General features: G+C 32.8%; 1 protein-coding gene across 2 annotated transcripts in view; it reads left to right on the forward strand.

Moving 5' to 3' along the window:
• The first annotated feature begins 225 nt into the window (after nt 1–225).
• The window catches only part of mfas (midline fasciclin), a 31,731-nt gene continuing 15,322 nt past the window's right edge, over nt 226–16,634 (forward strand). For both annotated transcript variants that reach the window (XM_017616913.1, XM_017616914.1), the window contains exons 1-2: nt 226–404; nt 689–814. In XM_017616913.1, coding sequence (XP_017472402.1) covers nt 738–814 — 77 coding nt within the window. In that variant the 5' untranslated portion in view covers nt 226–404; nt 689–737. The remainder of the gene's footprint in view (nt 405–688; nt 815–16,634) is intronic.

Genomic DNA, 16,634 nt, shown 5'->3' on the forward strand with positions numbered 1-16,634 from the left:
GTCACGCCGGACCAGACCTCAGCCGCCGCATGAAGATTTGCCAGCAGCCAGTAAGTCATCAACAAACGAACGTACTCGATAAACCAACAACGTATAATAGCAAGCCTGCCAGCGAGACAGCCGATCAACTAAGCGATCACTCAGCCAACTACTACATGCATACAGTACGATCCATTCAAGTGGCAGGTGATGTGTAGGGGGAAGCGCACCTTATAAATACCGGCACTGTTGTTCTGTGCGCTCAGTTTATATTGAACGGTGCTATAGAGAACAACTCATATAAAACTAACGAAAAAGCTGATAAAGCGACGAAACACTAAACATAGATTTCAAAACATTCGAGAAACAACATACATACATATTGCAGAAAGAAAAGAAAATACATACAAATTTTATAGAGACTTGTAAGCATTTCAACAGAGTGTTACCTACTAGTATTTTGCAAGAAACTCCTGCCGTATAATTACGGTGATTAAATAGTGAAGACAGTGTTAAAAGTGTAGTGTAAAAGAAAAGACAAAAAAAGATTTTGAAAGTCTTCGTGAAAACTGCAGTCGGTGACAATTTCAAGCCACTAGCAAGACAATTCATCGTGAAAAAATAAACACAAATATATTTTAGTGATTTTCTTTTAATTATTATTATTTTTTTAGTGATTTTCTTTTAATTATTATTATTTTTTTTTTAGTGATTTTGGTGTAACATTTCACTTTTGGGTGGAAACTACAAAGCAAAAAATGTTGCGAGGTAGCGTTTTATTGCTAACACTACTAGCCATATTCGGCTATCTACAGGCGTTGCCATACTATGGAGAGTAAGTACACTTTAGAAATTTTACATGTAAAAAATACGTAAATACATATGTATGTGCATACCTTCGTGCATTGCAATAGCGGCAACATGTGCAACACAGATGTGTGCAGCACTGGAAAAAATAGATAGGCCACGCACATATATATGTACATATGTATGTAGTCTATGCATAAATATTGCGCTATGTACATGGGTATGTATGTACATATGTATGTATGTATGTATGTCGTAATTTATATTTGAAGCACCTACATAAAACGATTTACACATTAGTTTGCTTGTTTATTGGTAAGACCATCAGCAGAATCATAATTGCATTTTTCTAATCAAAATTTCTACTCTTCTAAATACATATGTATGTATGTACTAGATTAGAGTACACAACTCTTAATAATAACTTATAAAATTTATTTCATTTGAAGACTTGCGCAAAAATATTTCGGAAAAATATTAAGATTTACGTGAACTGAACCGATTTGAAAATATATACCTCTAAAAATCGAGCATTTTATAAATAAAATTAGTGCTTAACAGTGTTCGCTATTTTTTTATTCAGTTTACAACAATAACATGCACTACAGAATAACAATGTTTAACCAGATAACCGGCCAAGTACACAGTACACTTTGGCAAAAACATTTTTTTTTTAAACTTATTTATTTTATTTAAAAAAGTACTCGATTTGTGGAGGCACCCTAATGTACATATGTATATACATACATCCATATATGTATATGAGGCTATCATGCGTGAATCATATGTATTTCTAAAAATTTACTATATGTAGGTACACATATACATATTTATATACATACCTTCACTTACCTACACCACATAAGTATGTATAAATGTACATCATCATTTGATTTATTACTTCTAGTAATTTCTCAATTAACGGTCATACATGCAGCAGCCATCATTTCAATTTAAAGTGAAATTACGTTGCAAGGCAATTGAAATGAAAGCGCACAGTTGCAGCAGCTTTAAAGATTATATAGGTAAATATGTATTTAAATGCATTATGAAAAGTGCAGTAGCTTTTTTATATTTAATTCTTAAATTGGCAATAACACTTTCCAAGTCTGTCTAGAGTTACATATACATATATATGTACAATTATTCACTCTAACTCAAACGCGCCGTTTGGATGGGATTGCCCACTTCACAGCTGTCAGTCAATCTAATTGCACTTACTGTTTAAAAAAATCGTTAAATAAGTTTCTAACGCCGCAAAGAATTCTAAGTAGATACATAAATATACTTAATAGAGTGAATCTCACCGGTGTTTATAATTATAGTACAAAAGAGCATTAAAGCGAATGAGGAACAATTTAGGTAGATACTGTATTAAAGTGCAAGCATGTACATCCATATTTGTTATTTTGTCGTTTTTTTTTCGCTCGCAACATTTTAGTACATTTCTGGTTTTAAAACTCGATGTGCCATACATTTCAATTAAAATAAAGTATGTACTTTGAGCAAAAAATACAAATAAAATAATAAGTGTTCAAATTACAAATACTCATTTTGCGTATTCGTGATTCGCGTATTTTGCGATTCAATTTGAATTTTTAAGTCCGCATACATACATACATATTAAGTTACTAAAAATTCGAGAAACCTAATAAAATAAAATTTTTAATTCCACAAAAAATAATGATTAAAACACACGCTAACACAGAGCAACAAATTCTGATTCTTTTGGATTATTTTTGATCCAAATGAAAAAAAAAATGTCGCTTACGTTATTTTGGCGGTTAGGGCTCGATATAAGATATCTGAATTTCAGAAATTTTCTAAAAGTCTTCTCATATAAATCCGTATATCTCGTCACACAACGTTTTGTAAAATAAATAAAAAATACTACTATTATAGGAGGAGTACCGCCCTTTCGAATGTGTACAGAAATTTTTAAAACAACTAAAATATGACACCTTTCTCGATATAAACTGACTTTTTCGTTCAATTATTTGTTTGCAGAATCATTAAGTACTTACTCGTATCAGAATATCAAATGGTGGCAGCATGGTTTTGAAATTCAATCAGTATATCTGAGAAGTGATAATTGTTTATCAGCCAAGAAAATTTCCAGAAATTGGGCCACCTGATATTTTCTCGAAATGGTAGAATCAAATCGACAACTGAAATTATATAAGTGCTTAAAAAAAAAAAAACTATAGTTATCGCAAGCCCGCTAATTAATTATAATTGTTTTGAAACACTAGGTATTGTTTAAATGGCGACTTATTGAATGATATACATATGTACATATAGCAAAGTAACTAAATTAAAGTTTACATACATACATATGTATGTATGTAGGGATGTATGTTTTTCAAGGGATTGCCCTTAGATCAATGCTTTGCTCGATGTTTCCATAATTAATATTTATAAACTTCGAGACACACCTATTTACATACATACTTATTTATCTATTTAGTTATGCAAGTGTGCTGTATATGTTTGTGCATATATTTCTACTAAATATAATTAAGTATAATGCATATCTACATATTAACATATGTATAAGAAAATGATTCATCCATTTTGATAAAAAACAGCTTTTAAACTAGAATGCTATTTAAACCTTTCTCTGTAACGTAACTGGTGCATAAAATTAAAATTGGAAAATAAGTTAAAATGCATTTAAAAACGGGTAATAAAATTAGTCAATTAAGTTAGTTAATAACTAAAACAAATATATCAAGCACATGCATGTGTATGTACTTACATATGTATGTAAGTACATTTGAATGTATCTAGGTTGGTATGCTCCACCTTAATATGCAAAACTCATTTGTCAGCTTTTTTTATATCTTCTTTTTTATTTTCTCCAAAGACCTTTCATCTTTTTAAAATAAATATGCATGTATGTATGTATGTAGATAGGTGACTTTAAAATAACGTGATTTGTATCCCTTTGTTGGTGGAAACTTGTTTTTGATTTTTCCATTATTTAATTTGTCGCACAACCTCCGTCTTTTTGTGTACAAAATTAGCATTTGTCTCAACTCGTTTCACTTTTATGTGAGTGCATTTCGAAGAATCGGTGAAATTTGGTAGTTTTACTGTTTTTTTTTAACAACACATACAATATATTTTAACAACACCTCAACTGGGGCCACGGTAAGCAAAGAGGCGCAGATTTTTACGATTATGACCTTCTTCTTTATAAAACTTTAAATGCTGATTTGAAGTATGTGATAATAAATCTGAATGTTTTTAAGAATTTCTGAGCTCAATCTATGGTTTTTTTTTTTATACTCGTAACTGTACAAGTTTTTTACAAAGGGTTGGCCAGAATGTTGCTCGGCAGTTTCGCCAGATTTACTGAAGTTCAGCTGAAGTGACTGCAATGAATTTAATTGCAATTGTTTGTATGTAAGTATGTATGTACGATAATACAAACTTACATATATCTTCAGAGCTAAAAGATCAGTGAATTCTAGCGGTGCAGCTTCCAGGCAGGCACCCGTTGGTGGCTTAAATACTTACATATGTACATACATACTTCTTGAACGGCAGAGCTTACTAATCGCGCGAATCGCGATATTTCTACGCTTCTTCACTACTCACAATTCGCTTACGGCTAACTTTGTTTAATTTTTATTATTTCCTGCTGAGTAATAAACTCCGCATTTTTTAACTTTTTTACATACACATATGTACATACATACAAATGTACGAAGCAAATATGTATGTGTGGATGTGCATATGTTTGTATCGCTATACCTCGTCTACGTAGTATTGCATTCTTATTTTTATTTTTTTTTTACTCCACCATTTTTACTGCCATGACCCGACTTTTAAGAGGGGGACAAAACAAAACTTTTTAAACTGGGCCACCGGCTTTTGTTATTGGTGTTGTTTTAACGTACCTTTACATACGCATCTATGAACCTACATATATACATATGTATGTATGTATTTGCTTAGTAAACAATGAAAATATTTGAGCCGAAAGAATGCCATTCCACCAACTACAATGTATGCGTTACGTATTCAACTGTCTACATACATACATACGTACATGCGTTAAAAATTTCAGGCCGGGCTTACCATTTAGCATTTAGCACTTTTTAGAATTACGACTACCGAAGTAGCGTTGTTCCACTCAGTTAAATTCTAGAAAATTTTTTTTGCATGCATACGCGGACATCCACCGTTGTTGGAAAATAAATAGCTTCCGTAAGTTGGGCGATGAGCCACAGCACTCCGCTCTTAGTTGAATTTGTAATTTACAGTTTAGAACCTGACGGTCTCAAGGTGCACTGCGAGTGATGCCAGAAATGAACATATGTATTTTTGCTATATGAACATATAGATATACATACATATACATACATAGGTATGTATTTTTTATGTTTTTTATGTCTTACTATAAACTTTTCGTTTTACTTAGGAAATGAAAAATCCCAGAATATACACACGGAAATGGAGTTATAGGTTTACAGTTCATAGATTTTTATTATTGTTGCCCTATGCTTCCCGTTAGGGGTTTTCGAATTTGAATTCAGATTTTCAGAATTCAAAATGGCGAATCCAATATGATGGTCAAATTAAAAGAAAAATGTTTAATTCATCGATTTTTTTGTTTTAGTCCTGTGTTATTCGGCTTTTTATGTTTTTCAAGGTATTTTCATAAATACATAATACACAAAATCCCGACATGCAACATAAATGGGAAAAACAAACAATAAAAATTAAATACCATTACAGCGTTTTGTCACGCCAGCTTTAGAGTCAACTCTAAGCGAAAAATCATATACTAACAAGACATAATAAACTAAATCCATAGATTAGTTTAAAACCACCAACTCAATTAGAGCTTACGTTTTTTGAAGATTAAACGCAATGTTTGAAATTAGACCCAGAAGCAAGAATACGTAAAAAATGGAAAGCATATTAAGCATATTGGCACATATTGCTGCTTGTGGGGTTATTTGTTTACGTTGTTATACATATTTTTGTACATAGGATGTATTCATCTAACGTTCCATACAAATTTGTAATTTTTTGACGTTTATCATGTTAACTGAATACGCCTATTTCGTATTCAGTTTCCTACAACAAAATACCTGATCACCTAATGACCAAGAAGGTGGTGTGAATACCTGCAGTTTATTGCAATTAAAATTTTGTACTTCATTAACATTTAATCAAAAATAAGTATGAGTCAGTATTCGTGCAATCGATCACTAATGAAAGGGTTTGGTTTCTCAATTTAATAATGGTTGATGTCTAGTTCGTGAGCATAGAAAGGGATTTCCAAAATATAGCTAGCATTGCAATTATCTTTATTTTGCTATTTATTGGCATAAAAATTTGAATGACATTTTTTTTGCGTTTCCCTACATCTCATAATCTATTTTATCGAATCGGATGAAATTCAGGGCTCATTCTTCTTCATATTGACATCGTTTTTAAAGCGTAACTATTTCAATTTGCTATTTTATCAATATTTATCTAAATATAAAAAATTTTTACAAAACATCGCTCTGGAACAACAAGGAATCTGAAACAAATTAGCAATATTCCTCCTATCTTTTTAAATATGTAACATATATATGTATTTCAAGGTGTGCGTATTTTTTGTGATCATATAAACTTAGCGGTGCATGCGTTATTGTCTTTGATATTTAGATTTTTGAATAAATATTTTTCCTAGTTTTGAAATATGGTGTCAGCTTTTTGGTCTTCCCGAGCACATCAACCGGACAAGAGGCACCTTCCCCAATAAGAGTCCGGATATTTTATAGTTCTCAAACTCAGAGCACAACGCATTGATGGTGGGCGAGCCTTCTCACACTAGTTCGGTTGGTGTAAAGATCGGAAGTCGTGAGCTTTTTGAACCGCAACTTACCCTATATAGGTGTGTCACTAAAAAGTCATTAATATACTTAAGAAGGAAACAAATTTTTTAAGTAAAAATGATCTAATTGATTTTCAAGATATTCTTCAGTATGATTTATATACTTTTGCTCACGCTCAAATCAATTAGTAAATCATTTTTCCCACAACGAAGTCGGTACTAGAGATGGGTGCGGGATAGCGAAACCCGCGGGAGCCACGATACTGATTTAAAATTCACAAAATTCACAAAATTCGCAAATTCACAAAATCTTCCTTAAAAACGGTGTTTGAAATATGCACTTTTAATGTTTTATTGAGAAGAAAACGAACAGCATAGCAAAACAAAATAATCGGAAGATACCAGATCTTTCACTATTATTTTTAACCGACTTCCAAAAAAAGAGGACGTTATCAGTTCGTCGGAGTATTTTTTTTTTTTTGTATGTACCGCATAACTTTAGACCATGTCAACCGATTTCGATAATTCGTTTTGCATCGGAAAGGTTTTGTCTTAGAGGTGGCCCCATACTAATCTGGTTTAGATCCGATCATTGGATGATGAAATATATATATATATATATTTTTAATATTTTTATATGAGAATTGAAGTCGGTTTTGTTTTTTGCTTAAAAATTACTTATTATTATTTAAAATTAATTTGAAAGACATGAACATTTTTGTCAACGTTCGATCGGTTTGCAAACCACGCAACAAACGTTGAAATCTGAACCGATCCTTTCAATTTGTTGTCCGTTTGTAGACTGGTTTAGAGATAGATTTCGGGACCCGCAGGACCCTCGGGATGGGCGGGTTCGGGACTTAAAAATCGAATTTCGGGATGGACGGGATCGGGATTTAATATTTAGTCCCGTGCCCGTCTCTAGTCGGTACCTCAAAAATATGGGGTTTGAATGTGCTTTTTCTTGCGGTGAAAATCGGTACCCATTAGGTGCTAAATCCTATCAATTCGATTGTTTGGGGACTGAAAGAATCCTTTTTTGACGAAGTGTGTAAAAGCTCACATTAACCGTTGTTCGTTGTTTTTACTCCTATCGTTTAAAACTGTTGCCAAACAAATGGTTGTGTGGCACTTAGAATTAACTGTTCTGGTGTTGCGAAGAAACAAGCCATCATTTGTTTAAAAGTGCGAAAAATTGTGTTAGTTTTTTTCTTACTTTGAAAGATCCATTAAGCTTATTGGCCTTCTTCTCTGAGTCCTACGACCACGCTTCAATGCATTATACCAATGGCCCTTGATGGTGTTTCGTCGAATAAATTCGATGCACTCTTATTATGTTAATGTATCGAAAGTTGTAAACAATCATTCAAACAGGGTGCCCAGATTGTTAAAAAAAACCCAATTACTAAAATAAAATCATGAATTCGGCTTAACAAATATTTTATTTTAAAAATGAGATCTTGCTATAACATAGTCGTTTAAACCAAAAACGAATACAATACCTTCAGTTTACAAATATAATATAAATAACACAAATCACATATACAAAAGTGATGTACAAACAATTTTCTTTAAAAATACGCATTTTTTTCTTTTTAATATTTGTATTAAAACATTTTCAAATAGGGCTGCGAAATTAATAAATTTATTATAACTTATATTAATTTATTAAGTGCACCATCCGTTTATAAGCGCTCGACTCTAAAAGTTAAATAAAAATAAATAAATTTTCACAAATTAATTTGTAAATTTCACATTCAGTGGCAGTCACAAATGGCGGTTTAATATTGGCAAATGTTCGATATGCTGCAATAAATCGGTAACAACATAAATCCCAAATCTACTTTGTACGTGTTTCGACGAATTTACATGGTAGCGCACAAAAAATTGAATTCAAGGAAAAAATTGCCCAAAATCGCCCAAGGCAATTTCCTAAATTTTTACGGGCAAATATGAAAAAAATCACCAAATTGGCGCTAAATCGCCTAATCTGAACACTGCATTCAACGAAACCCATCTTTTGAAATACATATGTACTTGAAACTTTAAAGTAACTGTAAACAATACAAAGTGCGCTCGCAATGTTAAACGTTCTAAACACGTTAATACTAAAAAATGTAAAATTTAACGATGCAATGGTCAGATCGGTTTAAATCACATTATGTTGCGAGTTCTATGGGTCCCTTGTACATATGTTTGTATATAAAATTGGAAATTTTTTTGGGGTTTGATGTTACACTACATACATAGATGCTATGTAACTAAAAATTTGTATGCCCCAAAAAACCACCTAAACAAACTTCCCTATATTCAAAAATGATGGCTCACGTACATCATAATAAATTTTAAATTACGAGGAAATTTCTTTAGTCTCTGTGTCGGCACCGTATTACATACTGTTTATACGCACTGCCGCGTCGGCCGCTGTGGTGTAGTGGTAAGCAGTGCGCGCTTTCACTCATCAGCACCTGGGTTCAAACCCTGGTCAAAGCAACATCGCAAAAAATATAGAAAAAAGGTTTTTTCTTAACAGCGGTCGTCCCTCGGCAGGCAATGGCAAACCTCCGAGTGTATTTCTGCCATGAAAAACAGCTTCTCATAAAAATACAATCGCCGTTCGGAGTCGGCGTAAAACTGTAGGTCCCTCCGCTTTGTGTGACAACATCAAGGCGCACACCACAAATCGGAGGAGAAGCTCGGCCAAACACTAACATATGTGTAAGCGCCAATCTATTATTATTATTATTATTATTATACGCACTGCATGTGACTCATTATGTTAATGTATGTATTCTTTTCGAAATGTGCGTAGTAAAAGTGTGCCCAAATTTGTATATTTAATTGGGTTTATGAAAAACAAACAAGCGTGTCTTTCATACTAATTGCAACTAATATGTAAATTTTCTATTATTTTTAGCGGTAGCGCTCATGCAATTTTGAATACAAAAAAATGCTTGCCTGAGTTATTTCTGAGAAAATTATGCCTGTTTTTTGTGTAAAAATAATTTTTATATTCAGGTCATAATATTTTTTCGGTTTTATGGTTTAGAGCTTTAATGCTAAGTTTTTAACCACAGTAGCTAATAGTATCTACAACGCAAAAGCAGTCTTAAAAAAAAATCTCAAAAATTAACGCGATTTTGTAGCCGGTTGAAACTTGCACTTCAATAAACTAAAATTGTATGCCCTACAAGACTGCATACTAAAAAATTTTCTAGAAATTCTCAATAAAAAGTTGAAAATTTGGATGACATTTTTATGAATTTTTGTGAACTTTATATAAAGTGTGAATCTATGATTTATATGGTTTATATTATAGAATGAACTATATTTTTGTTGTGAATATTATGTTAGAACAAGGTGTACACTTTCATTTGTCGCCTAGAGTACATCAATTGAATTTTTATGTTCGCTAGAAATGGAAATTGTTGAACCTAAATATATTACCAAGCAAAGCTATAATATTTTTCGGGCATGAAATATTCGTAAATCTTTTCCGATGTGGTTATTTCGTATAAATTAGGGCTGATCTCAGCTTTGGCAAAACAGGATGTTTTAAAAATGGAAATAGTTTATTTGACTGATTATCTTTTTATATTTGAAAGCTTACAAACCTCATATCTAAGTAAATGCTAAATAGTTATAGAAAAGTCCTATAGATTCGCATAAATAATTCTATTTTATCCATTCCCAGACGCTTGTATAACGTCAACGATACGCAACGTTAATTTTTAATTAAAATGCAAAGTGATTATTATACGTACTCGAGTATGTTATGACACACAATAAAACAGTTTTTTTTTTTTGTTTTAATACGAGTATTTTTCGTCTTTTTAAAAAAGGAAACGTGAACAGGGTGTACCCTACAAAAAAAAACAAAAGCAACAAGTAATTGATGAGCAAGCCAAAAACGTGATAAAAACAAACATAAATAACAAACAAAAAGTCTAGCTGTCACTTCTTTAAATTTTGAAAGGAAGTAACATTTAAATCCACTGCTCATTAAATCCAAACACAAATACAGCTGTAAAATGTATTGTTGCTTTCAACTTTTCACTTGTATATTTCTAAGTACATATGTATGTACGTATGTATGTATGGATGTATATATAATGTGACCAACCGTACTTCTTTCGGAAGAACAGTACTTATTTTTAGGCCGTTGCACTTCGTACTTCGCAGTACAGTAAAATCTTCGTCTTTGAAATATTTTGTACTAATTTTAAGTTTAGTTTTCTTTAGCTGATTCGAAAAATTTTAAAAGCTTATTCATTTCTGCTAAAATAGGTACTCGTAGATCACCACATAAATTTTGACTGTCAAACACTTCACTTCTCTAGCTGATAAAATTCATAGTAAATGGTTTTCCAATCAGGAAAAATTAAAAGGTGTTTAAGGGTTTTCGGGGTGTGCTTAGGCTCGGCTGAAGTCTAGCCAAACAAGTCTGATGAGGAGATATCTTCTACCGTTAGACTTTGTTGCTTTTCCAATTTTTATTAAAAGCTCCATAACATTGTTGAAACCAACTTTTTTGCCCTGCAATAATAATAACATAAAAGGTGTTTAATTTTTTTAAACCAACATGCCAAAGGAAAGGAGGAAAAATTCTCTGAGCTACCATTTGCTAAGGGAATACCCCTTCGTGATTTTAAGAATGCGCCAATAGTAATGAAGAAAGCACCGTTGAATACACCGACCGACACGAATTTGTGCCCATGAAAAGATCAAGCATTTTCGGAAAGTAAGTATGGGCAAAAACAAAGCACCCGTATTTTGCCGCTCCTAAGGGGAAAATCAACCTTTAAAAAACCCTATGCTGAATCGGTCAAAAGAATATTACTTTGTGATTTTTCAAACTTCATAGACTTTTAAAAATTTGTATGCAGTTTGACAACCAAAATTTCATTGAGTGGCTGATTATAAAACTGAAATCATTTATCAAAAATTCCAAATGGCGGATCCAATAAGGATCCATCTGCCATATTGGATCCGCCATTTTTATTTTTTGATAAATGTTTTCAATTTTGTAATCAGCCACTCAAAGAACCTTTGGATATCAAATTTCATAAAAATTTTGAAATTTTTGAAAAATCTATCCGTCATATTGCATTCGCCATTTTAAATTTCCAAAAACCGACTTCAGATTCATAATCAGCAACAACAAAAACCAGCGGATACGAAGTGTAATAAAGTTCGAAAATTTACAGGGCAATATTCTAATCTATTTATAATATTCCTATATTCATAACAAATATAATTGGTTAAAAGACCTTTATAAAATGGCAGATTCGTACAAATGTCCTATTTATAAAGCAGTTAAAGTCTTATTAATGTTTTTTGAATTTGGGTGAATTGTTATTGAATAAAGTTTGATTTTTAATTAATAAAATTGATTTGTTGAATTGGTACACTGTCAGCCTTTTTGTATATTTTACTTTTCCCATTTTCTCATTATTTTTATCCTATTTTTGGTTCTCAGATCTTGTACTTTTTTGAGCTATGAAATAGTTGGTCACATTATATATGTATGTATGTACATTTGAAACCCATCGTCAAATACATACATTCAAAGTCACGATGTAATAAAAAAATAAATATAAATATTTAACAACTGTCCGTGTTTTGTGTGCAAAAATATTAAAATCATTATCTGCAATGAAAATACATTTATGGTTTCTTTATTTACTTTTTATTTATTGTTCGTTGATGTTTTGGTAGCGAAAATTATGTGCTATGCTATGTACATATATGAAAGCTAATTATAATATATGGTGCGCTCTAACTTGGTTAAGGAATGTCTTATTTGGGTTCCGGGTCACAGCGACATTGAGGGGAACTACGTGGCTGACGAGCTGGCCAGGGAAGGAACCCGTGAAACGTTATCACGGGATAAAGGGCGGCCGGGGGTGCCGTTGATCACTTGCGGTACACTCTTGGGTAGATGGGCCTCATGTCAGCTCAGAGAGCGCTGGGTGAAAACCACGAAATGTGCGATCGCAAGATCCTTTTAGTCATGATTCAATAATACAAGGTTAGATAATTATTGACAGCTGCGGTTTGACACTCCCTTACAAAAGGTTGCATTTACGAAGGACAGAGAAAGGGCAAGAATGCAATCCCTTGTTGCGAAAATGGTAGTAGAAAAGTACGCAAAGTAGGCAATTAGTAGTGAAATTCCTTTTGTAAATTCTAATGTATTTGCAGGAAATCTGGCATTTTAAACGAAATGTTGAACGTAATATTGATATATCTACGTGATTTACGTAATTTATATGCTATTTAGCTGTATAAAAATTGCAAAATGACTCAAAATTAAAATAAGACTACTATGAGATCGATGTAAACATCCAAGGCTTATGTTTTCATCAGTTAAATATGCTTCATATTCATATACAAATAAACATTGCACAAAAGCTTATACTTTTATTTCACACGAAAGCTACACTGTTTCCATGTAAATTTGCAAAGAAGCAACACGGTGCCACTGCTAAGGGAGCGGTGCGAGAGAGACAACTGTCAGTTTATCGAACCTTGTATTATTGAATCATGCTTTTAGTCGCGGGTGGACCGGGGGCGGTCGGGGGCAATTCTCACACTTACAAAGCCACCGCTCTCACTTCTGGTGGGGGTTTAAACGGGTCACTGTCCTATTAGCATTCACGCAGTAAGGCTGACCATTCTACCGGACTGCTTATGTCTAGGGGCACGAAATACGATACCATATCGATACTTTTGGCATTCGATACCGATATTTTTTACTCGATAGTTTTAAAACGATATTTTTTGGAATCGAGTACCAGAATCCTAGTATCGGATCGAATATCATAAACTCAAATTAGTCAGATTTCAGACACGTCAAGGCTTGCTTTCAAGTCTGCTCGTTCCAAGGCGAAGGAGGTGAGAAGAAAGGGGAAGAGTGCAGATACCTCCCATTTAAAGAACCACGAACCTGAATTCGATAAAAGTTGACGCGTATGGAAGCTAATAGAAAACACAAAACAGAATACGAAAAATTTGCTTTCAAGACTTATCTGATTATCAACTCTTCTCGTTATAAATTGGGCTTTGAAGAAGAGAAATTTTTTACTATCGTTAGGATCGCATGTGGTGGGATTTGAACACGCGGTTTTTTAAGTCAACACCTCAATCTCTCCGTGTAAATTAATAGATTGGCCCTTACAAAATATGTTAGCGCTTGGCCGAGCTTCTCCTCCGATGTTGTGCCACAGAGGGCGTTTTTATGAGAAGCTATTTTTCATGGCAAAAATACGCTCGGAGGTTTCTAAGGCCCTGTCTCTACAGGAAAACAGTGATGTCGTGATAACCATGTCACAAAATATATTTCCAATGGAGACCGCCTATTTCTCATGGGCTGCAATATATGTCAGCGCTTATTGCTTGACATCTATTGCAAGCAATTCGATAAACAGCGTGCTGGTGGTAGCATCGATGATATTTTGATATGAAATCAAAATAAAAATCTGTTCTCTATTGGATTATTTATGATTACGTTTTAGGATATTATTCAGCAAGTTTTTTAAAGATTTAAATGTTTTTAAACACCGAAATTGAGAGAATGTTGTCTGGTGGCGTCATGCGGCAAATGCTTATTTCAAGACATCAAAGTGCTCACACACAAAGACTTGCAATCATATTTCTCGTCAAAATGACAGTTGGTAGGCCATCGGTATTTGCCTGTGGAGTTCTGCGGTAATCACTTTTTCAGATATTTCTTTTTTTTTTGGATTTTAGTAACGATATTTGCGATATCGAGTCTTTTTATTCCGATATAAATGGGTACCCGATATTTTTCTAGCAATACTTTAAATGAGTACCGTATCGATACTTTTGGTTCGATATCGTGCCCCTACTTATGTCGCAGTTGCCTGGAAAAGGACGAGGTGGAATCACCTCAACACTACCTTCTTAGGTGCTCAGCTTTTGCGAGGCTTAGACCCCGAGGAGTTCCGGGGTATTGAGATTAGCCGTATTCGTAAATATATAATGGGCTCGGAGCGTTTTAACGATAAAGTTCAGGGGGCCGTTCCAAAATGTGGTATCACAAAGGACAATCTCACATTGTCTAAGTGAGCTTCGATTACACGGGGCTGCCACCTTACCTAACTTAACCTAGTCTAGGTTATATTACCAATTGATAGAGGCCTTCCAGATTTTGTCACGTATTTTTCCAAAAATTGGCATACTTTTGCCTTTTTTTGACATTTTTTTCTTTTTCAAAACACTTGGAATTTATTTACAATCGAAAAACTTTTCAAAATTTTTTCGGGCCGTATGAATAAAAGCTAAGCAACTGCTTTTTCTTTTTTATTTTTGGGCCTTTTTACTAGATTCAAGGCGAATTTATACAAGGTGGTGTTACTAGCTCAGCTGATTTTGTGTATATGTTTCGCCGCACGGCTTCCGATATCAAATTGAAAAATTTTGTTTGAATTTCTACACATACTCTTACAGATTTTGACAGTTTATGCCGCCAAAGCAAAAACAAAATACATGTAAATTTTTGTTTTTGTACTCCTGCTATCACCTTATATTAATTCGCCTTGGCTAGATTTATACCATCGAATTGAGGTAAAAGGCCTGAAATTTTAAGAAGTAGCAGTTACAGATACAGTTGAGAATCAAATACCAATAAAATGAACTTGGAATGGATAGGTAAAAAACGTTTATTTTTGTGTAAAATGAAACAACAAAAACTAAAGAATTTCTTTACATAGTACATTTGATGCTCTACCCATATTTGCCATTATAAAAATTGTTGATTTGGCTTCTGTTGCTCTATTAAAGACCCCCATAATTTTTCTAATTTTTTATGTATTTCACTGGGATTATTTCCCAATACCCTAATAAGCAAACTTTCAGGGCAGCTAGATTTTAAGATATATACTATCTGTGATATAAAAGGTTTACGTATGCTTTTACTTACAACATAATTTTTGAGAATGTCTTTTTTTGAATTGCGAAAAATATGCATATATATTTGACTCTGCATGAATAATATTAATGAATAGTGCTAAGGCTATTGAACCTTTACTCTTATTTCCTTTAAAAAAAGGTTTACAACGAAGATCGATTTCTAATTCAATATTTATTTTTATTTTTTTGAAAACAGTTTTCGACCATTTATTGTATACATAGATATATATTATGCTACGCACTTAAGCACATTCGATTTAAACTAAGTTTCTCTGCTAATTAGAACTTCAAATAAGGCTAAGATACTATGTGTATATTAGGATGGTCCAAAAATGCATGTCGAAAAGGTTAAGTCTGAATTTTAATGCTCTTGTTACCTCCTATGATTGTTCTATAACGAAAAAACATACCCCTGGTTGCTTATTTTGAAATCGAAAAATATTTAGAGGTCGCTCAAAGCGCTCAAAGTTTTCCATGTATTTTATATAAGGAAGAAACAGTTTTTTGTAGAAATGGTGTAGAATTTTTTAAAATTAATATTTTTCGATAAGAAAACTCTGTTTCGCTTTAACAATTTCTTAATATTGACTATTTTTTATAGGTCCCCCAAAAAATGCAATTAAGGGACCCATAAAAAATCGTTAGTAATACAAAGTTGTAAAATAAACAATTGGGTACTATTCCTTAAAGTCTTGTGAACAGGAACAGAGTTCACCAATCGAAAAATTTTGATTTTCAAGAATCATATCCTTCAAATATTTTTCGATAAATAAATCGATATAAAAAAGGGACATGTTTTTTCTATGTAGAACAATCCTAGGGAGTGAGAGCATTAAAATTCCGACTTTACTCTTTACGTGCATTTTTGGACTAACCCAAGGTTCATACATATCTAGGTATGTAGGTAGGTGTTAGGGCTTGTTTCTAACTGTTAAATACTCGTAAACTAGAAAATGTCGAAGAAAAATGATATTCAAAGTTTAGACTTACAAACAAAATATATAACTTTAAATGCTTTATCAGCAAAAATAAAAGAATTTGCAATATAATATAGCAACCCTAATGAATGGATTGT

This window comes from Rhagoletis zephyria, unplaced genomic scaffold (genome assembly GCF_001687245.7).
Source record: "Rhagoletis zephyria isolate East Lansing unplaced genomic scaffold, Rhagoletis_zephyria_1.1 Rzeph_scaffold_01297, whole genome shotgun sequence".
In the NCBI taxonomy this organism is placed as follows: Eukaryota; Metazoa; Arthropoda; class Insecta; order Diptera; family Tephritidae; genus Rhagoletis; species Rhagoletis zephyria.